We start from the raw sequence: 25,843 nt of genomic DNA on the forward strand, positions 1-25,843 counted from the left end.
GCGAAAAGGGAAAATTTTCAAGAGACAACACTACCAAGTTTACAACTCTGTAACTCGGCAACGAAAAACGATAATGAAGGTCTGTGAATCGCAAGTAATAGTACATCTGGAATGGGCAAAATTGGTGTTACACGTGAATTTAAAAAAAAAAGTAAGGTACTATGGAAATACAGCTTTTCCAGAACCCTTGTAGACAACGGAACAAATTCACATAATATATAAAACGACATACTGATTTTGTCCGCTTTCAATGATCTAATGGATTCCGTTTACAGAACCGCCATATCTGTTCTTGATGCAAAGCTATGGTTCTGTAAACCTCGTGCTTTTTTCTCAAACTTTGGTATATTTGAATATCTTTTTAACAAAATACAGGACATAAATTGAAATTCCGCTTCCAACTGACACTAGAATTTAACTTTCTCTCTCAAATGCAACAAATTTCTTTAAAATCCGCACAAGGATTACCTCAGAAAAACGTTCTTGCGTTTTACATGTATTTGAATAGGCTGCGTCAAAGTTGGGCCCGAGCTACAGCTTCCTCTTAAGAGAGCGTTATCTTGGGCTGACCAGGAGTCCCTTGTACGAAAGTTTATAAATCGCACTTTTATTACCAAGCTATCAGACGCTCCATAGGAGACTCCCACTTGGCACCAAGCCAGCGGTACATTATAAATCCAGGTGTTCGCGAAATTTTCCTGTGAAATGTAGCTTCATTTGCAGAATTTTGATGAACTCGCGCGATAAACTTCAAGCAGAACAGGTGGGACGAGTCTGCGCAATAAGAAACCAAACACAGTTTGCAGAAGTACATTGCAATTGTTGTGGTCCATTTGTTTCTCTGTACATACATACATACGTACGTACGTACGTACGTACGTACGTACGTACATACATACATACATACATACATACATACATACATACATACATACATACATACATACATACATACATACATACATACATACATACATACATACATACATACATACATACATACATACATACACACACACATACACACATACATACATACATACATACATACATACATACATACATACATACATAATTTCACTGAGAGTTCTGTAGATCCGGTGCATAGATAGTTGAAGAAACGAAGGGGCACACCGATGAAAATCACATGTTTAATGGTTTAAGGTCTCGGCCGTGCCAGGCCACCCTACAGAAGACCAGTAAAACGGTGCAGTCTCAGTTGGGCCGCGATCGAGCGCGTACTTCTACTTCGTCGTCTTCCTCTTCCACACTTGACCATGCCGACCCCGAGAGAGAGAGAGAGAAATAACGTTTATTTGCACCCGCAAAAAGAGCCCCAAGGAGGCAAGAGTCTTCCTGTCTCCTCGGCTTACTCCTCCCCTTTCAGCTGGCTGATGCTCCTTGGAGCTCAGCGGTGTCCAGGGCCATGCGGATGACTTCTCTTTGGTCAGCTTCCTTTGAGCTGGTCATTAAAGTCTCCCAAGATTGTCTATCCCTACCTGGCTTATTGTATCTAGGACATGTCCATAGTATGTGGATCATGTCCGCCTTTGCCCCGCAGTGTTTGCAACTCATGGCCTCAATGCTATCGTGCCATCTCTTCAGAATGTAAGGGTTGCAGATCACCCCCGCTTGGAGTTGCCTCCATGTTATCTCTTCCTGCTTACTTAGTTTCTTATGCGCCTCTGGCAGTGTTTTCCTTCCCATTCTATAATAATCGAGAATTTCGCTGTAAGTGTTTATACCTTCCTCTTTTTGTAGGGGCTCCCTGGCTGTAGAGGCTGCATTGGTGGACCGGTAAATAAGCTCTCGGGCCAATGCATGCGCTTTCTCATTGCCGGGCAAGCCTTCGTGGGCAGGAGTCCATATAAGGTTCACTAATTCTTCTGGAATTGGTCCTTTCTCCAATATGTTGAGCGCCTCTTTGGAGATTCTCCCTGCGGTATAATTCCTGATAGCTGTTTTGGAATCTGACACTATGATTTTCACCCCTTTTTGAGTCAAAGCTAGGGCTATGGCCACCTCCTCTGCAACCTCCACACTGTTTTGCGGGGTACTGCAGCTCTTTGAGTTCTCACCGTTAACCTGTGTCGTCACTGAGACAAAACCTCGTCTGCTTTCATATTCTGCTGCATCCGTGTAGAACACCCCTTGCTGTTTATCTAGTGATTTTTGTAACGCTTTAACCCTGTCTTTCCTCCTGTCCTGGTGGTGAGTGGGATGCATATTCTTCGGGAGTGGTGGTATGCGTATCCTGTCTCTGATTTGTGACGGGATGGCTCCCGTGTTTCTTACTTTGTTGTTAGTTTTGTATCCTAGTTTCGCTAGAATTCTCAGACCACCTCTGCTTCGCATTAGTCTCTGTTGCTGGGAGACTAGTGTGGCTTCGATCAACTCTTCTAGGGTGTTTGAAATGCCCATGTTTAGTATCCTCTGCGTAGATGTGCATGGTGGCAGGTTTAGGGCTGTTTTAACTCCTTTCCTAATAAGGATTTCTATTTTGTTTTTCTCGGCCCTTGTTAGTTTAATGCCGACCCCGAAAATATCCAGTACAATCACTCCCCACACAGAAAGGAGCCATCCCGGCGACCTAAGGAAAAGACAGCATCGGCGGGTCATAGCATGGTTTAAGCCGTGCTACATGACCTATTTGCGCTCTCGGCAGCGTTGATCAGAAGACCGCTCGAGCGGATCGATGACATAGTTCACAGGTGATGTTAGCTGCAGCACGCGGTAGGGATCGTGGTGGTTCGATAGAAATTTACTGGATAAGCCGGGAAGAGTGACCGGGACCTGAAGTCAAACAAGCGTTCCAGGGGAATTGCGGGCACTAGGAGCGGATGCGTCATGGCGATAGTTTTGGCGCCTCTGATCTTGGGTAGTAAAGTGTGAGCGGTGGCGACATCCTTCAGCATAAGCAGCAGCTTCTGAAACAGGTTTCGCATCAGAAGCGTCGGGACGGTAGGGGAGAATGGTGTCCATGAAGCCGGAAGGTTCTCGTCTACAGATAAGAAAGAAATGAGAGACGCTGGTGGTAGTTTGCGGGGCAGAGTTGTACGCGCAAGTGACAAAAGGAATGACCCGGTCCCAATTGGAGTGATCGCAGGACACATATATCGTAAGCATGTCACAGACCGTACGATTGAAACGTTCCGTCATGCCGTTAGTGCGGAAGCGGTGCGGCGAACGATGTTACACCCCCTCAGCAGTGCCTCCACTGCACTGGAGATAAAGACGCGGCCACGGTCACTAATTCACGTGGCGCACCATGTCGCAGAATCAGATGGCGAAGAAAGAAGCAAGCGACATCTTTCGCGGTGGAAACCGGCAGTGCAGATGTTTCGGCGTACCGTGTGAGATGGTCTACGGCAACAATGATCCACCGGCTACCATCAGGAGTGCTTGGAAGGGGGTCGTAAATACCAATGTCAACATGGTCTAATGGTCGGGCCGGGCAGGGTAAATGTTTCAGGGGACTTGCCGAACTCTGAGAAGGCGTCTTGCCGCGTAGACACGCAGCGCATGAGCGACGTACTGGCGAACTGATCTTTACATGCCTCGCCAGTAATATAGGGAAAACACGGGGAAGGCTGGCGATGGAAATTCAAGACGATGAGCAAAACGAGAACAAAGGTGAAAGCAGAAGCCAACGTTTCGACACGTCGTCGTCGACACGTGGTAGAGAATAGCCATCCTTGCAGGTAATCTTGTTTAGCCGGCGGTAATCGACGCCAAATCTGATTGAGCTATCTGTTTTCCACAGCAGCCCGACCGGATGTGTGTGTGTGTGTGTTTGTGTGTGTGTGTGCGTGTGTGTTTGTGTTTGTGAGTGTGTGTGTGCGTGTGTGTGTGTTTGTGAGTGTGTGTGTGCGTGTGTGTGTGTTTGTGAGTGTGTGTGTGCGTGTGTGTGTGTTTGTGAGTGTGCGTGTGTGCGTGTGTGCGTGTTTGTGAGTGTGCGTGTGTGCGTGTGTGCGTGTGTGTTTGTGCGTGTGTGCGTGCGTGTGTGTGTGTGTGTGTGTGTGTGTGTGTGTTTGTGCGTGCGTGCGTGTGTGTTTGTGCGTGTGTGTGTGCGTGTGTGTGTGTGTGTGTGTGTGCGTGTTTGTGAGTGTGCGTGTGTGCGTGTGTGCGTGTGTGTTTGTGCGTGCGTGCGTGCGTGCGCGCGCGCGTGCGTGTGTGTGTGTGTGTGTGTGTGTGTGTGTGTGTGTGTGTGTGTGTGTGTGTGTGTGTGTGTGTGTGTGTGTGTGTAAATGCGACACTCTTTGACTACTAAAACTGCCGCGCTATGAGCCAGGCTGGGGAACAGTTGGAGCAGCTATTGGTCATCAATTGCCTTAAACTAATTTGCACCACGGTTCACCCTGTTTCCGTCAACGGCGCGGCCTTGTCTTGGCCATCAAAGGTGCTGGGATGCTTTAGTCGTGACCTCCGATATTGCGCCGGTGGGTTTTTAGAAAAGGTGCGCCGTTCAGCTCTAGAAGTCCACGCTTTTGTAGGTCCTGGTGAGGAACCAGGGACCACTTCCATGAGGCAGAGTCGTTGAACGCGAAAATATAAACAGCGGTCTCAAAAAGCGGCGTGTCTCTTGGTGGTTAAGGCATTGTCGTGCGGCGATTATGCGAGTGTACCATGCTCTGAACCGAAGGAAAATGGAGTGGTGGGCATACCCGTCTCTCGTGCTGGTCAGGTTCGGGCGTCAGTGTCGGTACTTCCTAAGGCGAAATTTGAGGCCAGTTCTATAATTGTTTTCATTTCTCGCTATATTGGATGGCGCGGACAATCTATCTCTTGCGGAACACTTCAAACGGAGCGAAGTGTGGCGCGATTTCCTCGCTAATCTGGAGATGGTGAGAGCCCGTGGACGGTGTTCACAGCATCCGCCGCAGACAGATCTCCCAGAAGACGCGTGCTACTCTGGCGCCATCTCGTAGCCACCCCCGTCGCACTTCGCTTTGCTTTTCGTGCTTTCGCCACAGCCTCCTCCCCTCTTTCCTCCTCGCGTATTTCATCCCCCGCTGCGCTCCGCGTTCGCTCTTTCAGCCTACGCTGCGCTCGCTCGGTTAGGCCGACGCCGACGCTCGCCGCAGGAACGGGCGCCGCTAAAGGGTTCGCTCTAAAATTTCGTGTTCTTAAACAATCCTGGTTTCGGAACACCAAATCGGCTCTTACTTTCTGTCTTGCCATGTTCCACTTGTTACTTTAAACTCATATAAACACACAGTAGGATATACCAAAACTGAGCTGCGGGAATATTTTGTTGAAATGTGATTTTGTCTTTTTTATGTTTTGCTTGATTATTCCTATTTAATTCTGAACATTCGTATGACCATTTGATCGTTTCTATTTTCGATTTCATTGTTTAAAATTTTTTGCAATAGATTATTAGACTGTATGTATAACTGCTGAATGTTTTCTCTTTATTGCCTGTCATTATTGTGTGTGTGTCTGACTTCTGTACCACTCGTGCACTACTGCTTGTACGGGTTTTCTGGACATAGTCAAGCTGCTCATGCAGCTTTTTGCCAGAAAACCCTCCAGTTGGACCTCGAAAATAAACTTAGTTACTTACTTAAAAACATTGTGTCCCTTCAACTCACAAAGCAGCTTACCCTATTACACAAATGTGTAAGTTGATCATTACGGCAAACAGTGGACTGAGAAAGATGGCTGCGACACTGCCTCGTGATTATACTGCCAGCAGATTGATTTAAAAAATTAAATTATGGGGTTTTACTTGCAAAAACCACTTTCTGATTAGGAGGCACCCCGTAGGGGAGGACTCCGGAATATCTATTTTTTGATTGATTGATTGATTGAATACTTCATTGATTGAAACGTGACTTGTTCATTCATTAATCATTCATCAATTCAATCATTATAACAATAAATGAATGCCTACCATTAAAAGAAGGCACTGTTGACAAATAAGAAATTCAAGTTCGTTTCGGTCGGTCGGTACTCCTTAGCCATGAGGACAACTTTTCCTAAACGAATAGAGAAACGACCATCGTGCAGAGGCGACAACATAAAGCGGAGTACATAACAGTGTCTACTGACGTTTCTTTGCGGTTTTCTTAACAATGTTAATATTTACGTTATTAATTACTGAACACTGATATTATCAACATGCCAGAGCTTAGGCCTGTGCTTCTTTGATATTGCTCGAGCATCCGAAAAAAATTCTAAGCAATTCAATAGAACCGAAAGGTGCCATCAAATACGAAAGAGAGCATAGCCACGGACTCTTACTTTATTCCAAGGTCAATTTCAGTGATTCGCCGATTTGGCGTGATAAACATTCACGCTGATTGTGATGATTTTATAGACGAATATATATATATATATATATATATATATATATATATATATATATATATATATATATATATATATATATATATATATATATACATAATCGTCTATTTAGTTTTGTTTCACCTTCGATAAGGATAAGGCATCGCAGTTTTACAGTTCTCCCTTCCCCCATACACACCGCGGTACAGCGCTACGCAAAGAAAAAAAAATTAAATTATGGGGTTCTACGTGCCAAAACCACTTACTGATTATGAGGCACGCCGTAGTGGAGGACTCCGGAAATTTCGACCACCTGGGGATCTTTAACGTGCACCTAAATCTAAGTACACGGGTGTTTTCGCATTTCGCCCCCATCGAAATGCGGCCGCCGTGGTCAGGATTCGATCCCGCGACCTCGTCCTCAGCAGCCCAACACCATAGCCACTGAGCAACCACGGCGGGTTACGCAAAGAAAGAGACAGCACAGGGCAAACCGATTTACAAAGAAGACAAAAACAAAAAATTCATATTAATCAAAAATCTCATCGCGATACCTCAGAACAGCTGGTGTTGGCACTAATACAGCTAGATAGCAGGCACTGAAGTTAGAGAAAGCGTTGGGGCCATGACGAACAAAGACCAGGCAAAAGTACGCCCTCTGTTCTAGAAATATGTCTAGAACAGTGGTATTGTTGGTGGGCAGTTTTGGATATACTAGTCACCATACACGCATATTCCAAAACAGTCGACATACGCAAGTGTTCTGTACGTATCAGTGGCCATATGCTTGGATTGAGCCTGTGTTTTGACTAGTAGCCTCGTTGTCGGATGTGTCGGTATATGGCCCTTACTTTTTGTTTGGCCCTCACATCGTAAAGTTAATACTTTGTCTTGACTGTCGTGCAACGGTGTCGTCGTACCCGCGTTCAGTGCAACAAGCTTGGTTTCCTTCGCAATGCGCGTGCGAGTATAGCGGTATATCTGTATGAGTGCAACAACACTTCCCGATTACGAGACAAGTAGCAGCGGGCACAATATTCATGCACTAACACCTTCTGAACGTGTCACTAAAGAACAACAAGATGAGAGACTGCACGTTGATTATTTGCAGCCTGTTTTCATTTATAGGACACCACCATAAGTAGGTAAAAATAACGTGAGACTACAAGCATTAAATGTCCTCTAACGTTTTGCGTTAGGACATTCAAGCGATTGTATAATAAGGAACCGCGTCACATTGCACTTGTTTGTGATGATATACGGCTAGTCTATGGCCTTCCACTAAAAACCTATAAAGGGAAGCGCTCTTCCAAAAGCTATGCAAGCATCCCAAAACCAGAAGAGCCAAAAATGAGAACGAACAGCGCCTATTGCGGTCCAACCATAATTTATCATTCTTATTGTAACCATCACAGGCGTCGCGGGGTAAGCTCTTCCTCTATTAGAACAATTCCCATTACAGCCGCCTGGAGGGGGAGCTTTTGCATCGGACAACCGCAGAGACGCGCAGTCCATGCCCTCCTCCACCCCCTGTCCCCTGGTGCCCCCCCTTCATGAGCCCCACCCCCCGCCAGGTTCTTCGCGAGGCTCATTAATGTTTCAACACCTCGTTTACTTTCTCTGCCGCCGCTACGTTCGCTACTATCCACTCTTTTCGCTTTGATGTTCCTCGTTCCTGCCGAAGCGACGAGAGCTCGCCCTTCCCCTTTCCTGCTCCTCCTCTCCTGCGGCCGGCGGCTTCATCTCACTCGAGCGGGGTCCCGGGATGATGACCGCGCGAGGGAAATTATGCAGCAGCCGGCATCCCACGCAGGCGCGCGCTCGCACACACCCCGACTGGCACCCTTTAGGCCTTGCTATTCGTGATGGCCAAGTGCACGGAACGCGAGCCACCGAGGCGGCCTTCTTGCTTCTTCATGCCCAATTTGATCTCTTTTAGCAGCGGCCCAGGTTGCGCACCGACAGCAGAGGCAGCTCGTGCGAGACAAATGGACGCTGTCGCTTCTATCCGCCGGCCAGGAAGAGCAGCCGACACGGAGGCACGAGCATCGCGACGTGGATGTATGAACTTTCGTGCACTAAGACTGCACCGGCTGTGAGCAGAAGCGACCGAAGGGTTTTTGCCTTTGAGGCGAAGCGTTGCTCGATTGGAAGCTTGGTTTTCTTGTTTTTATGGTGCTTTCATTTATGGGTGCTTCCGTTACTACTACGGTTCACTGAAGAGCAAGAAAGTCGTCGCTGTTTTTCTCCCTCAAAAATAATAATAATAATAATAATAAAGCTGCTTTGTTTGTTCGTTCTTAGCCAAGCTCTTGCATTAGCTCAAGAATTACGGGGTGTGTCTATAAAGAAAACATTACACCCAGAGGCATTATCCAACGATGCCCCACCTTCCCAACAGAGCATACGTATTGACAATGCCATCTGCGTTGCCCTTACTAAACACTATACCTCCTCCAGTCGTAATGGCATTAAAGAACGCGTCTGGTGTGCACTGCTTCTTAGCTTTCCTCTGAACGGTGTGCACTGATAATGTTCGGCGCTGCGTGCAGAACATTATTTAGTTAGTAATGCCCCATTTATTATAAGCTGTGAAGTGGCTACAGAAGACCGAAAGCTATGATTTTCCATGTCTAAATAGTGTTAATCTCTCCCGCAAGTTACGGCCAATCATATTCAGCCAGGCTATCCCTGTCCAAGTCACTCGCTTGGTGAAAATATCGATTTGGAATTTATTGTCGTAAAGTGAAGGGCTAAAGAAAATAGTCTTAGATTGCCCTGCAATTTTTTCACAAAACAATTCATTCGGTAATCTCGTTTTTTGAAGCTTCGTGCGTGCATATTAGAATTTGGAGTTGTCTATACGGGGAAGAATGTCGTTACTTGTACGGAAACCTTCGCATAATTCCGTTCCAACTTTGGGCTATAATCAGTTTCCCTTGTAATAACTGCAACAACAACGTGTGGCCCCTTTAAACTTGGCTTATTACATACTGCACACAGCCTAATGTCGCGCTGTTATCTGGTCAAAAGATGCAAAATAGACGTGATACGTAGCCTATACAAAAAAGGACACGAGGAGAGCCGCATTCCATGTGCCGCTTAAGAGTCGGCGTTCAAGCTAGGCCTTATTGGTCGAGCAGTAACACAGTAACAGGTATAAGCGCTTGAAAAGATTGAGACGGTCAAAGAGGCCGGTCACTCACCGGTTGCATTGTTGTAGCAGGTCTGATGCAGTTTTCCTGAGAACAGCTCGAGCCCGATGATGGCATAGATGATGATGACGAACACCACGAGGAGAGCGATGTGAAGCAAAGGCACCATGGCTTTCAGAATGGAATTCAAAACAACTTGTAAACCTGCAAAGCATATGGACTCGTAAAGAAGCGTGGCATGACTTTGTATCGCAGATAGAGAAATGAAAGAAAGGAAAGTAGGGAGGTTAACCAAGACAAAACTCCGGTTTGCTGCCTTATGTTAGAAGAGCATGGGAATACAAAGTTAAGAAGATAGAGAAAGAGAGAAACCGAGCACGTGCATAACAATTTGGAGGACGCTTAAGCTTCGCCTTAAAGAGTGGAACGCGATAGGATTCAAAGACCCCTGACTGCTTGTCACGCTTCCCGGCAACCGCAGCTTTATTCTTCTTTCTTCCCCTTGGCATCCGCGCGTCGCTGCCGAGGATGCGCGGAGAAGAGCGCCATCTGGATGGTGTTGTTGCAAGGAACTGAGGGGGGCGCACCGCTCTATGAATGGTAGAAACGCTGAAAAGGGGGGCTTGCGTTTGAGGTTTCCGCGTAACAACATTATGTTTTCTCGTACATCCAAATTACAATCCGACGCTACTAATATCGGTAGGGTGCGTGTAGATCGTACTTTAGGATTTTTGTGACGCGTTTTCCATTGAGAAATTCAGTTAGTTCAGTAGCGCCTCTGCGCCACGCGGAGGGTCCGCGTGCTTCGGTGTGCGCGGTTCGCAGTGGTGTTTCGCGCACAAGACGGCCGGAGCCGGACGTTGACGCCGGATTTTTCCCGACGCGGTTGCCTTAACGCGTTAAAGTCACTGCTGTGTGCAACGCTTGTCAGTTGCTCGCTCAGGCTTGTTGTCCATTAGAACGACACAAAATGCATTCGCGGCGCTCCGCTGCAACGGCGTGTGAAAATGGCGTTGTTAAATTATTTGTTCTGACAACAGCGTGACATCGACGCCAACTATAGCGCACTCGCGCGCGTTTCTCTCTGCACAGTGTATCGAGGACAATATCGTAATAGGCAACACTGCGAAGGGCGTTAAAGTATGCGAGAAAGCGACACATAAGAGCACCTAAGCGTGCGACTCCTTGGTCTGAGAAATTACTCGGTGCAATTTCAGGGCCAAAGTTTATGATAGCCACTTAAAGCCCACTTGCACCAAAATGTTTGACCGCCTCAGTAGCCTAGTTCCACATTGTGAACCTTTATTATACGAGTGGATGCTTCACGAGAAGTTCGCAAAATTTTAACTGACACTAGGGGTAAAAAAACGCCACTGTTAGCACTCGCCGCTTATCACGCAGCACCTAGAACGCTTAGATCCAGCGCGGCTCTTGGACAAGGCCTCCGAGATCGGGTGTCGCCAGCGGCCTATTGAACATATCGAAGGCGACATGCTATGACTTGCGTCCTATCCACTAACCACCGAGTCCACGCATCATCTGCTTCGGTCCAACTTAAATGCTGTCGATAAGAAAACTGCACAATTAACAGCCCTGCAGCTTTGCTAAAGTGGCTTTAACAGTATGCTACTCACTGATAACCAATGCAGAGACAGTACGAAATTTTGTTCCAGATGGCCTTTAAAAGGAAGCATCTGCTTGGTGGCGGCTCACATTTCGCTATGCAAATTCACGAAAACGCAGATACGTTTTTGTGAGACAAGTGAAGGACTGATTCCACGAAATGTGTTACATTCGCGAAAGAAAGTTAACTTCTAGTGACTGTAGAAAGGAGAATTCTGATTTAGAACCTGGAATATTCCACAAAAATTATCGCAAATCAGTAAGCTTAAATAAAAATTGACGCTCCATCTTTATAAATAAGTAATTCTGCACCAAAAACGTATACTGCTGTTCTGTCAACGGCATATGTTAGAGCATGTAAAGAAAACGAACTTTATACATATATGAAATACAGCCAATGTGAAATTGCCGCTATGTTTACGAGAGCCTTGCGAAAGTGCTAATCACGAAAAAGGGGTACATTTCAGAGTGGGGCATGATAAATCAGTTTTCTCTGCTTTGCACCTGTTATGTGGTGCAGTTTATAGAGCTGTGACATATTCACACTGCTGACTTACAGAGTGTAAACTTCATAGTTAAGTTCGTTGAAACATTGCAATTTTCAAGAATATTGCTGCAAAATTGATGGCGCAAGAAATCTTTACACAGTCACCAGACGTTAACGTTCATATATATATATATATATATATATATATATATATATATATATATATATATATATATATATATATATATATAATTCTATAATGTCTAATCAATATAGTAGCTGTAGTTGTGAGAGAACCAGTCTCTCGATTTTCCACATATTTAGATAAGAGCCCCCGAGCTCCAGCTTCCTCTCACCTGGTCTGGCCATATTGAGCTGACAAGCGTAGCGCATATAATGTGCGCTCACGATCGTGTCTGCTAAGAGTAACATCGCTACGCGCCGCGGAAACAGCCGACATTTCCAACTGAACGCAGTTTGCCCTTCTCCTCGCCCAGCGCCACGCTCGAAGACAAAAATGGAGTGATGACGTACATCAGCAAGTGCGCCTACGTACATGTATATGCTGTGATGTCACTCATAGGGACACGTGACACTTCGAGAATTATATAAGGTGACATTTGCATAATCTGTTGCTTCAACAGAGGAATGAAAGTTTAGAGAAATAATAAAACCCACAAACCGAATGTCTACGTGCTTTCGTTTTACTTCATACCGCAGAAGGAGTCACGTAATTGCGTTTCTTCGGCTTATTCCCGCGTCGTGCCGTCACGCGCGCTGAGAACTGAACTGCCATGGTGCACCGTGTTCAAGCGCACGATAATGCCCTGTTACCCGCGTGTCTCCCTCAGTGTTCGTAGGGCACCGACGTATGCCGCTGGCCAGTTGTGCTCGTGGACAGCGCGGGAAATCACGTGCTGCGCGAAACGAGACAAACGCAACAGCTCGCGCACGGGACCGTCGGAGGAAATTAGCCGCGCAGTAAAAACATTAAAAAAAAATTAGAAAGAATGCGGGACCCGTGCCGTATGCGTCATGCGATGCTCCAGCTCCGGTATGGGAGAACGCGGGTAAGGAATTCCGCTAGCGGAGGCCAGACGGGACGAGTGGAAAGAGTGCCCTTGTTGGCGGTGACGCTCGCCTCCTAAAATCATGGGTCCGCGGCGGTATAAAATATTTCTATCCCGACTATTAAGAACCAATTCGGAAAAATGGTAGAACACTCCCAAGAAGACATGTGACTTCTTCCAACGTATAGCCAGAATTTGCAATGTGGCCTGGTCAAGGGCATTATAATACCGAACCTTAGTACGAAAACCTGTAGATGCGAATTTTCACGTTTAAAAGTAGGAACTGTGTTCTTGTATTCGTAGAACAGTATTTTGTGATCACTCTCTTCACTTCAGATTCTTTTTCCCGATCGTCATTTGCTTGCACAAAGCGACGCTTTCCTTTATCCTCGCGATTGGCCACTTGGCGTGACGGAAAATAAAACAGGGGGAAAAAGACCTAACCACGAATCACGAATCCTCGCACAAAATAATAAAAACATCCAAGAGTCCAGGGGTAGCTTTGATTCTAGTAAACTCGAACCGCGGTTAGCTTGTCCGTGTCTATCCTGCTGCCCCCTCCCCCCTTCTTTTTTTTTTTCAACGCGCCTCAAGTTTACTAGTCATGCAATGCTAATGAGCCAACTCTCCACTCATGCTTGGGTCTAATGTCCTGCTTATGCATCCCCAGGTCTACGGATGAGAGTAAATTTTTTTTTTCAGCAATTATTGAGTGAGGAAGGCGCCATGTTAAAAACCGGTTACATGGAGCCACAGTTGGCCCTCACTTATCTCTTCTACAGTGCAGTGGAGTCCGCCGTGCTCTGCTAGTGTGGACGGACAAGTGGTGAAGTTTTGCACAACCAGAAAATTTACAATCGAGCTGCAAACAGCCAAGCCTCCAATAAGAAAATTTACAGCACGTGGACTGGATAAAGAGCTAAGGACCCACTTGCCGCGAAGCGAACTTACACACGGCTTAAGTATGCGTGGCTTCTTCTGTGTGTAAAGCATCCTCGCGTTCCTTTTTCTGTTACTTTCTTTATTAAACCACGTGCCAACTAGAACCCACCAACAAAATCATAAATTTTTACTTATTCCAGGTAACTTACAGAATGATCACGCTTGTTTGCGATAGTGAACTGTAACGCAATTTTTTTACTGCTTGTTGTGCGACTTTGCTCAGGTCACGAACACTTCGTGGAACAATCACCTGTTCGGGTGTTAGTTTTGTTGGTAGTAAGCAATAATACCGAATTTCAGGTTACGTAATGTTAGCGCAGCCGCATGGCGGCAGGATACTCACTTGGCACTCCAGAAACTAGCCGCAATGGCCTCAAAACTCGGAATGCACGCAAAGCTTTTACGTCAAAGCCTTCCCTCATAAATGCGTATAGGGCTGTACTGATAAGACTGGAAGTAGCGGAAGGGTGGGTGGGGACAGAAAGGGAGGGAGAAAAGCACATTGCAAAACATCAGGAATCTCACGCAGCGGTGCACAAAAGTGCGCCAAGCAACACGGAACGCGCGAACAAAGCGGGTGCTTTGAATCAACTGCGCATAATTCACGAAGCGCCGTGAAGTCGGCATTTGCAATGCGCGAGCAGGATTGCCCGCGGGGCGCTATCGTGGAGATGGGCCGCGCGGCTGCCGTGGTTTCGGAGAGGTTGCTTTGCGTTGTTTCACTTTCCTTCATTCCAGACACACAGAATTCTCGAAACCGTTGGGAAATCACGGCAAGCAAATAAGGTTGGCTGAGATTCTCACATGGTTGAAGTAAGAGTGTCACGAAAGCATGCTGAATAAGCACTCCCGAAAAGCAACCGCATTCTATTTCTGACAAGTTCTTATCGTTTCCTTTTAGTTACATTGAGGGAAATAATCAGAGACATGCACCACGAAAAACAGAAAGGTTAAAACCACTTTCACAAAGGTGTACATGACACTTCTGAATTGACATTTCCGGGACAGTCAACATCCCGGCACCACTCGATAATGCAAAAAGGCAGGAAGAAAAGATGCAACATGAACAAATTTGTTTTATCCTTTAACCAATATATGGGAGGTGCATGAGAGTCGCTAGAGGAAACACTGCTTACAGCATAAACGTTTCACAGTTTTTTGCAGTTGTTTTTTTTATTTATAGCAGTGTCAGTTTCATAACGCTAATCCACATAAGAGACGACGAAACTCGCAATTTGAACTAAGATTGCCAGCATTTGCCATAGAGATTACATTAAACTTGCCCTTCAAACGCTTAGGTGCCGCTTAAACCCAGTGCACCAGAAAAATATTCATTGCTATACATATTCTTTTCTTGACTAGTAAAACATTACATAGAGTCCTTTCCAGAAATAAGGAAGGCTTTCGCTGTGCCTTTTGCACAGTTTAACATGGCGTATAAGCATTGCATCGTACGAGTTGTGCAAACAACACTTTAAGACACACACACACAGGCACGCGGCGCATGCCGCTATAAGGTGATAAAGAAAATGTCACTTACCCTATAACTACAATTATGAAATCTAGAAAATTCCACGAGTTGCGTAAGTAAGCACCTGGGTGTAACAGGAAGCCGTAGGCAATAATTTTCATAAAGCATTCGGCTGTAAATATCACTAGAAATATATACTCCACTTTTTCCTGAAAAGAAAAGAAAGAACAGAGCAAGAAAAGGTAAATTAATAATGCACAAAGGGAAGAACACGTGCGGGCATGCATCACACGGCGCTTTTTATTCGACTTCTTTAATGTTTTCTCTTGAAGAGAACCATGGCCGGTAGCGAGATTGTTCTTTATTCTCATTCCTATTGTCTAAAGCACCGTTAACTCATTTTTTTCTCCCTTTTTCTGCTTTCTATGATTATTTTTACTTGAAACTTCGGCTGCATATATGCACTGTTTCTCAGCCTGCTACACTAATGTGCATCCCCAACCACAAGCACTGCGTGCTTTGGTGCATTGAATGTGTACTGCCTTTGAACAAGAAGCACATATTACTATCATATTATCCTTATTATTTTCTCATTTTATTACTTTTTCTGATACGTCAGCTCGGCCATACATCTCGTATGGCCGGACTTACGCCATTTCCAACGACATACACGGCTAACCCTTCGAAAATAACTGAAAGTCACTCAGTCTGTATCCTTTAACTTTTGCGAACATCTTGAAGCGTCGCCGCTACATTATTAACTCGGGAAGAGGAAAAACGAACGCTCCATCGGTGACAACGGAGCATTCTGTTTAGTTTGTGGTTGGTACGCCCAAAGGGAAATTAGCCCTAAATAATACGTGGACTTGTGTCAGGGGCTGCATTACTGTGCAGTCTTTGTTTCAGCTGGTTCATAATTTTGCGCTTCGCCAAACTCGAAGCGCAGCCACCACGCAAGGCATCGGCCGCGCTTCGAGAACGCGTGGTGATGAAGACTACGCTACAGTTGTGTTTGCAAGAAAACGTTTGCAATTATGCGAGTTCTCGGCGGTGATCATAATTTCTCAGTAGCCTATTTTTCAAAACTCTCACCCACTCAGAGCGTCTTTCTTTTGTGAAGTGGCAGCAGACGTTGAAATATTCATGTAGCAGTTCATGTAGAAAAGTAACGACATAAACATTTCTCCCTCTTTCGAACATTTCGATGGGCTAATATATTTGGTAAAACATTCCACACAACCAGAATATTAGAATATTCTCATTGCATCCATTTGGCGTACGAACCAACGTCTCCCGTCGTACTTCGCCGGTTTTCTTTGCACACACACAGAAGGAGACGCAAAAATTTTAGCGAATACTTCAAACATATTGGCGCAATGCCACATAAAAGCAAATGTCTTGACTTACAACAATCGTTCCTACCAGAAGATTTCAAGATATCGTCACAGTATACTTACGGCCTCTTATATTATATCTCAAAAGGCACGATGTGAGCCCTATATATTCAAGCCACAATCATATAGTATCGTGCAATCGTGCTCAGCACTTGCGGGTGTATGACGTGACGTCTTATAAATCTTACATGTTACAGACAGACATGTCAGCTTTCGCCAATAAATGTTCACATTAAACATAAGCGCATTTTTCCAAGTAAATGGCGCACCTCCACATTTTACTCATCATAGAAAAAACCTGAGACGACACTTAATGGACGAATTTAACTGGTACTAACAGTAGGAGGTCGAGAGTCAACTAGCATACATACATTTATCGAGGGAAGCACCACACAGCATAAGCACCCCGATGCTTACGCACCGATTCACAAAGGTACTGTTTCAGGGCAAAACACCTGTTACAAAATAAGCGCACGAACCCCTAACTATATCGAGACTGGCTAGTAATTTGATACCGCATTATAAGAAGTCGAAGCTGCCACTTCTCCCGTCTCTTTGTAGACTTAAAAACTGGGAGCTTCGGCATGCACTTCCCCATAGTCAGATCAAGTACTACTAGCGCCGACTTACATGCTAAACATGACGATGTCAAAATAAATTACGAGTCAAGTGACTGCCGAAAGTGCATTGTATATACCGTTCTCTCATGTCATCATCATCATGAGCATGGCTACGCCCACTGCAGGGCAAAGGCCTCTCCCATACTTCTCCTACTACCGCGTTCATGTGCTAATTGTAGCCATGTTGTCCCTACAAACTTCTTAATCTCATCCGCCCACCTAACTCTGCCGCCCCCTGCTACGCTTCCCTTCTCTTCGAATCCAGTCCGTAACCCTTAATGACCATCGGTTATATTCCCTCCTCATTACATGCCCTGCCCATGCCCATTTCTTTTCCTTGATTTCAACTAAGATGTCATTAACTCGCGTTTGTTCCCTCACCCAATCTGCTCTTTTCTTATCCCTTAACGTTACACCCATCATTCTTCTTTCCATAGCTCGTTGCGTCGTCCTGAATTCAGGTAGAACCGTTTTCGTAAGCCTCCAGGTTTCTGCCCCGTAGGTGAGTACTGGTAAGATACAGCTATTCTACACTTTTCTCTTGAGGGATAATGGCAGTCTGCCGTTCATGATCTGAGAATGCCTGCCAAATGCACCCCAGCCCATTCTTATTCTTCTGATTATTTCTTCTAATGTATATAGCTGAATAAAACGTATTACTTGACCTTCGGTGCTTTTGCGTCCACTACTGGCAAGCACGCTTCGGGTATAATATGCGTGGACTCAGGCGAAACCATTGTTGCCATCATATAAAGCCCGCCAACGACAATTACGGGCACTAATTTTTTGTATAGGTGCAGCTTGATTTCTTCGAAAATAAGCTTTTCGTGGCAAAGATAAAGAAGTGATAGAGTGTCTCAAGATTAGAAAAGTGGAGGTGCGCTTGTGTGATCTTACAGTTGTACAGGATGCGATAATTCGTGCAGAAGCAGAATGGGCTAAGTTGCGGAATGTTCTATCCATCCATTGTGCGCTGTTTTGCTCAATATAGTTGTTCCTTCACCCAGTCGCGCAAAATCTCCCGCGGCGCAAGAACCCCAGGATCGCAACACTTTGTACTACGCAGTCACATGGGCGCAGTTGCGTGGGGACAGCCGTCGCACATCTTAAGCAGTCTGCCACGTGCCTGTTGTCACGGAAAAAATGAGCATTATCTAAGCTGGCTACGCTGTCGTGAATTCATTCATCTCCAATACAAAGTAAAAGCGCCAAAATATCCGGTAACATTCTATCTCTCCTAGTTTTTCCCTTGTTCCTTTGAATTTTACGTACAATGTCATTCATCTTGGACGAAAACCTAGTTCTCTTGCTCGTAGTAACCGCACTTACAGCGCCAACTTTTGTTATTTCAACATTTAAATATTCTAGGGAAATTGTTTAAAGAACAGAAATACGGAACGGAATGTGAAGGACTGCGTCAGCTCAGTACAACGGCGACGACATGCGCGATGTTCAGCTGTCAAGGCCCTAGTTTGCATTCGAGGAAGCAGCCGTCTCAATGAGTAACGCATCGACCCAAGGACTTTATACAGCGGAGAGGAAATACACAGCCTAATCATGCCTGGTCATCTTCAACAAGGCAGCGCGAGAGCAAGAATACGAATACCTTTTCTCTTTGGTTCGTGTGCCTAAGCTGCCGTTTTGAAGATAATAGTTAGTACATGCAATCAGCCGCAGCAATAGCTGTTACTCCTACAAAGTTCATGACATTGTTATGACTTACAGTCCCCCTTTAAATTGCCTGGCGCTAAGAAAAAGATTATGAATTTATTCTGTGGCTGCCCTTTGGAATGCCGCACGAACAGCCCTTAACGCTACTAACAACTTGGAAAACAGCCCGCACTTGGAAGCGACGCTTAAATCGGCGCTTTGTTCGAACGTCCACTCATAATGAATGTGTCAAAAGCGGGCTCTTTTATTCTATACCACGGGCGAGTTCGACTAACGGACTGTGACTCTGTTTCGAGTGTCCTCGTATTTGTGCCAACGCTGCCACCCCCCCCCCCCCCGCCCCATTCCGCTTTTGATTTCCTAATCCACACATTTATTCCCCCTCAGACAGTAGGCAACTGCAGCGTATACACAGCCGGTACTTACAATAGCTAACCTCCCTGTCTTTCCTCCCCTTTTGTCTCTCTCTGAATGGCTTCTCTCCCCTGACTTTGCACGGTCTTCTGTTTCTCCCTATCTCAAGGTCAGATTGCGATCCGCAAAGGCAAACAAAAGGATTTCGCAGTGAAATGAAACCGAGAAGCGCTGTCTGCAAAGCGACTTAAATCAAATGGGTGCCACGCAGCAGACGGCGGCCGTGTCTTCAGCGATGGCATCAGCTCCCTGTCGCGGCCTCTACTCAGCGACGAGGATCAAGCCTCTAGACAGCACCCCAAAAAAAGATGGCGACGCGCAGCCATCAAACAGATCCCCGTCTACGCATCGCGCGAACGGGACAGCAAATCCTCTGGAAAGTGCGGCGCAGCTGTAAGCGCGGTCCGCAACGAGTGCACGGTTTTCAATATAGCGTCTCGAAGCACTGGAATCCGCCACGACCATCGCGAAGCGCCTTTACCCTCGCACGCCCGCCTGTCAAAGTCCCTTCGACTGCGTGCGTGGAGCAAGTGTCGTTGCCGCGGCCTGCAACTTTTTCTCGTCTCGCACAAGGACAGTGCGCTCGTGCTGGGTGATATTGCTCGCATGTGTCAAAGTTTCCAGCGGTATACAGAAGTACCGCACAGTTCATTTGACCACGCCGAAGCGCGTAGTGAGCGTTTCCTTGGGCGCCTGCTCGTTGTGACGCGCACTGCGAAAGCGCATGACGAGGGACGAACCACAAGGAACCGCGTTGCCGGTTAGAGCCCGTCGCAAGAGAAGTTCAACTCGGGTAAACTAAGTCCTCATAACAAAGACTAAGCTCGGCGACGGCGAATGTGAAAAGTACGGCCCGGGGATCTCCAACTCGAGCAATCCGTGCAACTAAGGCCATCTTCGGCAAAACTCCGACAGGCACCCTCTCCGCCTCCGCTTTACCCTACCTATGTTCACATAGTTTGCATACCAGTCACAAGAAAGAAAGAAAGAAAGAAAGAAAGAAAGAAAGAAAGAAAGAAAGAAAGAAAGAAAGAAAGAAAGAAAGAAAGAAAGAAAGAAAGAAATGCTAGAGGGGTCGGTGGTGCAGATGCTTTTGGTATCGTGTAATCGTCCCGCTGACTGAGCGCGACTGATTTGTCACCGTAATCATCAGAAAATTTATGCACACTGCGGAACGAAGAACGCTGCCCACGATCTGGCTACGCGGAACGGCATAAGAAATGTTATGCCTAACGTTGATAGATGCTAAATGAGCAGTTTAAGTGTGTACAACGGAAGCTAAAAAGCACAGTTCGGCAGCTCATCTAGCGTGCAGAAGAGATGACTGCCAATCGCTCGTAGGGGAAAACATTGGTTGCGCACAAGGGAAACTTACGTAGTACGACGCTAGTTAAACATGGGCGACAAAGTCGACGACGACGCATGCTGTGAGAACAGCGCAAAACGGAAGAAGAACGAAGGCGAAGAAGGCCACGGGCGACGCATGCCTGAAAGCTCGCGCTGCAGAGAGCGCCTTTCACCGGAAGCAAAATGATGATGACGATGATTTTCATACGTTACCTTGGGTTCACAGCACTAGAGTGACGCGCACAAGGAAGATTGAGGACGACGTCATCGAAAACAACTAGCGCCAAAGTCTGGGCTTTTTTTTAGAATTCGGTACGGATTGAAGGCCTGTTATCTAAAGTGCGGGCTGATCATTTTTAAGTTTTACGTAGTTTTTAAAGATCGCCGATGGCAGATAGCATAATTATTGTCCTTGAACTCTATTATTCGAAGTCGCGGACATTAATAGCACGAGAAATCGAAGAACATATCTAACTAATCAAAAGCAATTCACTAATTAACTCCTTAATTACGTTACGGCACATAATGCAATTTACGAATTGTAGCCGGTGGGTTCGCAAGCCGTCTCCACTTGAAATTAATTTACAGAGAGACAGCAATTTCTCTATATTATTTTGCATAGTGTGCAACGGAATTCAGGGACGTTCCAGTTACTTTTGTGCTTCAATGCGTGACAGTGCTTCTTATCGAAAAAGTGGAACAGTGCATTTTTACGACAAGTTGGATGGCGCATACCTGCGAACTGGTGTCATTCGCTCAATTAATTCAAAGTGGATACGACCTGCAAACTCACATGCTACAATTCGTAAATCGGAATATGTGCCGTAAGGCGGTCCGGTCAGGTCAGGTCAGGTCAGTTTATTTCCTTAAAGGCCCCTTTTTCAGGGGTGTTACATAAGGGGTGGGGTACATCTTGTAACAAAAATTCAACATGATAACAAACGAAACATTTGAAAAGTGGTAGATACTTTGTATAAACAAGTGCATACTCGTGTCAAATTGTCAATTAGAATAAAAAGCAACAGTTAATTTGGCCGAAGAGAAGAAACAGTGGCAATGGACAAATCATTTCAATAACTAGATGAACATTTGAAAAAAAAAGGTAGATACATTAAGGTAATTAAGGTGATTAAGGTAATTGCTTAATTTTTGTTAAATAGTTAAAACTGTGTTTTCATTCCTCTTGCAAGTAATGTACACCTGTCCAAACAATCCAACTAAATATTAGAATTTTGTTATCTTCAAAAGGCAATTTTTAAAAATTCCGTTAAACTAAACATGCTTCCCCCGAATGCAGGAAGCGCGATACATCCACTACTGTGCTAGACGACAGCGAGCAGATACTTAGTTTTCAAGAAATGCGAAGGGCAGCACTTATTCTACGGATTAATTTTGAGCGGGTGATTTTCACTAACGTGCACCGAACATCATTACACGAGAGTTCTCCTCGTGTAATACGGCCATCGCAACAGTGAATCCAATTCAGGACCCTGTGTTCGATACGCGACATTCTGGTCGGAAAGCGACTGCCAGTGAATAACCGCGACGACTGACTCAGAGAGGAATTAGATTTTTATCCGGAAACACTTGCGGTTACCCCTGGCGACTCGGGTACCATCTCCGTGCATCTTTATCACGCTACCTGGCATGTAGGCCGGGTTACCTGTCGGCGCCATGACGAAGCCTGCAACTTTCAATGCAAAACTTGCCAAATTCAAGACGCAAGTCAACGACCCGAGTACGTTTCAACGCTTCATGGTAGTGCTACTCTTCTACCGTGACTGTGGGACGGTATTCCATGCAAACCTCAAAGTCTCAATCTAGTTCAGTGTTATTGCGCACCTACTGTTGTAACACCTGCTTTGCGCGCGTGCTAGGTAATCTGCCCCGCGCATATGCCAGTGCATACGAGGCGAACAACGCAAAATGAACGCAGGAGGCACACATGTGTGCGCACATAAGTAACGCTTGACCCGTTACACTCACAGTTGAAGCCAGTAGCCACTTCATTGTAGTTCAGTCATTAGTTCAGCGTTCTTCCTGTGTGAACGTACGCCTACCGTCCTGGCCTCTTCGAGCTGTTTAACTACCAGCGCATCGCAACAACTTGCTGCGCCGAAGTACTCCCCGACCATCTACATTTGCAACGAATTCAGACAGAGAAAATTAGGTCCAGTTTCGGACAACCCCAAGATCATCGTCGATATTGACGTCATGCTTACACCGAGTACGGCCTCGAATATAGGCGCCACGGTTAGCGACGAAACGTGCCAAAAGTGCGCCACTTCAATTGATTCCCGACATCTCCCGTGCGCGAAAGCCAACCAAAGACTCCGCAACGAGATGCCGAAAATTCAATAACAAGGGGACCCTCCAGAACGGACTAGGCCAGCTCGCAGCGGCAACAGCACAACCGGAGTCATTCAGCGCTCGCCGCGCTAACGGGTCGCGGTGGAAACGCTAATGCATTTCGACGCTGGATGGAGAGGGAGAGGAGCTACCGCGTAAAGGCCGCTGGAGCGCGCGGCTCTTTTTTTTTTCCAGCGATCATCTTTCTTCGTTTCTCCAGCCGCGCAACTTTTCTCGGTACCTATCGTGCGGCAAAAAGCACAAGATACAATGAAACGGCGCGCTCTCTCGGTTCTCTTTCTTTATTACTACCATTTCACGAAGAAAGCAACGAAAAGAACTAAGCGAACTGCGCGAGCAAGCGGGGGGCTGCGCTGAACGGCGAGCTGTTTGCGTTTCCCTCGGAGTGCAGTGAGTGCACACCGAGGGCAGCAATGAGCCGCACTTCTGCACGGCCTCGTGTACGTGCTGACGCGTCCGCTGATTGCCTTTATGGACCGGATCACACCGGGGACTGCCCGGTTCTGGGTTGGGGCACGTTCCACTTTTCGCAGCTGCGCAAGCCTGCCTTTGGTTGTTCGCTTTTCCTCCGCTCTCTTTGCTGCACGGTCTTGCTGCGCTTACTCGGAGCCCTTCTCCTCTTCTTCATTTTTTTTCCCACTTCGGCCGGCGTTCCGTTATTCCCGCTTGTTGTTTTCTGCCCAGATTTCCTGCTCTCTCTCTGGTTGACGCCACTGACCGCGGCCGGTTGAAGAATTTCTCGCGATCGGGAAAGCAGAAAGTACGCCAGGCATAAACGACGGAGCCCGAGGCTTTTGCGCGCTGCGCGTTGTAACGGTTCTCGGACTGCAAACGAGTTCCGTTGGGAACCCACCGACTGATGAACGATTCAGTTAGCCATCACTACTCACGTTTTCACGGACGTGAAAGCTGTACAGTAAAAAGAAAGTAAGGAGGAGGAGGAGGAGGAGGAGGAGGAAAAAGAAATACACGAAGGCAGAAGTGCAGGGATAAAGAAACAGAGTATCACAGAACGAGAAACAGAGGATGGAATGGAAGGAGAGAGGATTATAATGACGGAGTAATTAAAGAAAACCAGGACCATAGAAGCTTGGTCGCATCCAATCGTATGCTGGGACGAGTGAGCGCGGTACTACGAAGTAGAAAACATTCTAGGAACACGTTTCAGCGACGTTTGTGAATAAGTCTGGTAAGCCTGGTACTGATAACGTTTATGTAACTTCACGTCAGCCCTAAGTAACGGCTCCCTTATTCTGCATTGCATAGTAAGATTTACGCTAACTTTATTTCACCTCGGTAAGCTGAGTAAGAAAGGACAGCGTCTACAGATTACTAAACCACAATTATTATAAATGCATGCGAGAGTATAAACGCGGCAGCAAAGTAATTTCTTTAAGTGAAACTATTGGAAAACTACGATAAGTATTCTACATTTACCAGCTGTCATTTATAAATAAGTTGAAACATAATTCTGCGAGATCAGGACACCAACATATTAACGACGATTAAGCATTTAGCTCTTAAGAACGGACGCGACAACTGTTCGCCTAGGCAGCGGATGGAAATGAAGTACACTCACTGCCATTTAATCATTCTTGCACGCGATTATAAACAATTTTGCTAATAGAAAACAGATGTCGCGAATGTACCTAAACAGCCATCGGAGCAACGACAAAATGTACGTGCGCCATCATATCAGCGTGAAGTGACAGGGGGCATTCAAAGCTCAACCTGCACTTTGCACTCGCCCACGGACAAAGGCCATAAAGCAACCAACTAGTACATCAACCACTAAATGTGCCTATTTAAAATATATATTCACATTGAAAAGAGGCTATAGTAAACAAAGCGAAGTAACAGCTAGACACTGCCGTCTTCTGCAATGCTCAGCGCAGCTTTACAGAGAGCCGAAATTTTACTTTTTTTTTCATAACGGGATCCCACTCTTGAAAAAAATGAGCAAATAGCAAAACTTACATAGTTATCTAGAGTAAATGAAGCCCACGAGTATTTATTTTATTTATTTTCATATAGCAAGGACGCAAGGAGACATTACTTAGACCTGGAAAGGCAAAAAATTCGCATCAAAGTCAAGACATTTCGCGATGTATAAAAAAGCACACATTCCGCAGAGAAAGAGAACTTAGTCAAATATTGACTCGAACTCCGTTCGGGAAAGTGGATGGCGGAAAAGGAGGTCGGGATAAATGTAGGCAGACACACAGCGAGACTTACAAAGCGCGCGCCAAACAAGCGCACAAATGGCGTCGCGAACAAGCAGCGCACCGCCGAACGACCGTTAAGGAATGGCAGGGCTGATGTACCGCCGCGAAAGGGAAAAGAAATAACGGCGCGAGAGGAAAGGGACGGGAACAAACGAGCACCGCTGGAAAGGGAGCAGCCGGGAGAGAACAAAACAAGAGGGCAGTTGCGCCGATAACGAGGAAATGACTCCTCCTGGGGTCGCGAGGTGTCCCGACACGGGGGCGAGCGAGGGAAGGGGGAGCAGGTGCGGCGTCGTGCTTCCCTTTTCGGGCCTAGTGTCGATGAAGTCCCGGACGGCGCTATATATATATATACGAGCGGGTTAGAGTCAAAATAAAATTGAGCCCAGTGAATGCAGGTGCTTCGCCTTTTGGACTCTCCAGTGCGTGCCGCTTCGCTTTTTCTACTGCGGCCGCGACCACGTTTGGTTTTCCGTTTCTCAGCCGCCACGAGGCACTCCGACACGGCACCAAAGGAAAAGGGGAAAAAAATGCGCTCATGATAAGGCGAAACGGGTCTCCTTACGCACCGCACATTTCGATTGCTGTCTCCCCCCCCCCTTTTTTTTTTAAGCGAGCGCCTGCTCCTCCTCACCGTTTTCTCGAACTTCGCTTATAAACTGACTAGCATTTTTTTTTTCCTTTGCGAGGAGAGAACGAGACATGTGAGGGACGTGGTTTCCCGTTTTGTCACACATTTTGTTTCCCCTGTGTTTTACAAAAA

At 46.2% G+C, this 25,843-nt stretch overlaps 1 protein-coding gene across 6 annotated transcripts in view; it reads right to left on the reverse strand.

The window, feature by feature from the left end:
• Window positions 1-25,843, reverse strand: part of LOC135899458 (muscle calcium channel subunit alpha-1-like) — a 934,514-nt gene that overhangs the window by 189,257 nt on the left and 719,414 nt on the right. For all 6 annotated transcript variants that reach the window (XM_065428717.2, XM_065428715.2, XM_065428718.2 and 3 more), the window contains 3 exons: window positions 15,109-15,248; window positions 13,912-14,018; window positions 9,498-9,650 (listed from right to left, as the gene is read on the reverse strand). In XM_065428717.2, the coding sequence (XP_065284789.1) occupies window positions 9,498-9,650; window positions 13,912-14,018; window positions 15,109-15,248 (400 nt within the window). The remainder of the gene's footprint in view (window positions 1-9,497; window positions 9,651-13,911; window positions 14,019-15,108; window positions 15,249-25,843) is intronic.

The sequence above is a fragment of the Dermacentor albipictus genome, chromosome 6 (genome assembly GCF_038994185.2).
Source record: "Dermacentor albipictus isolate Rhodes 1998 colony chromosome 6, USDA_Dalb.pri_finalv2, whole genome shotgun sequence".
Classification (NCBI taxonomy): Eukaryota; Metazoa; Arthropoda; class Arachnida; order Ixodida; family Ixodidae; genus Dermacentor; species Dermacentor albipictus.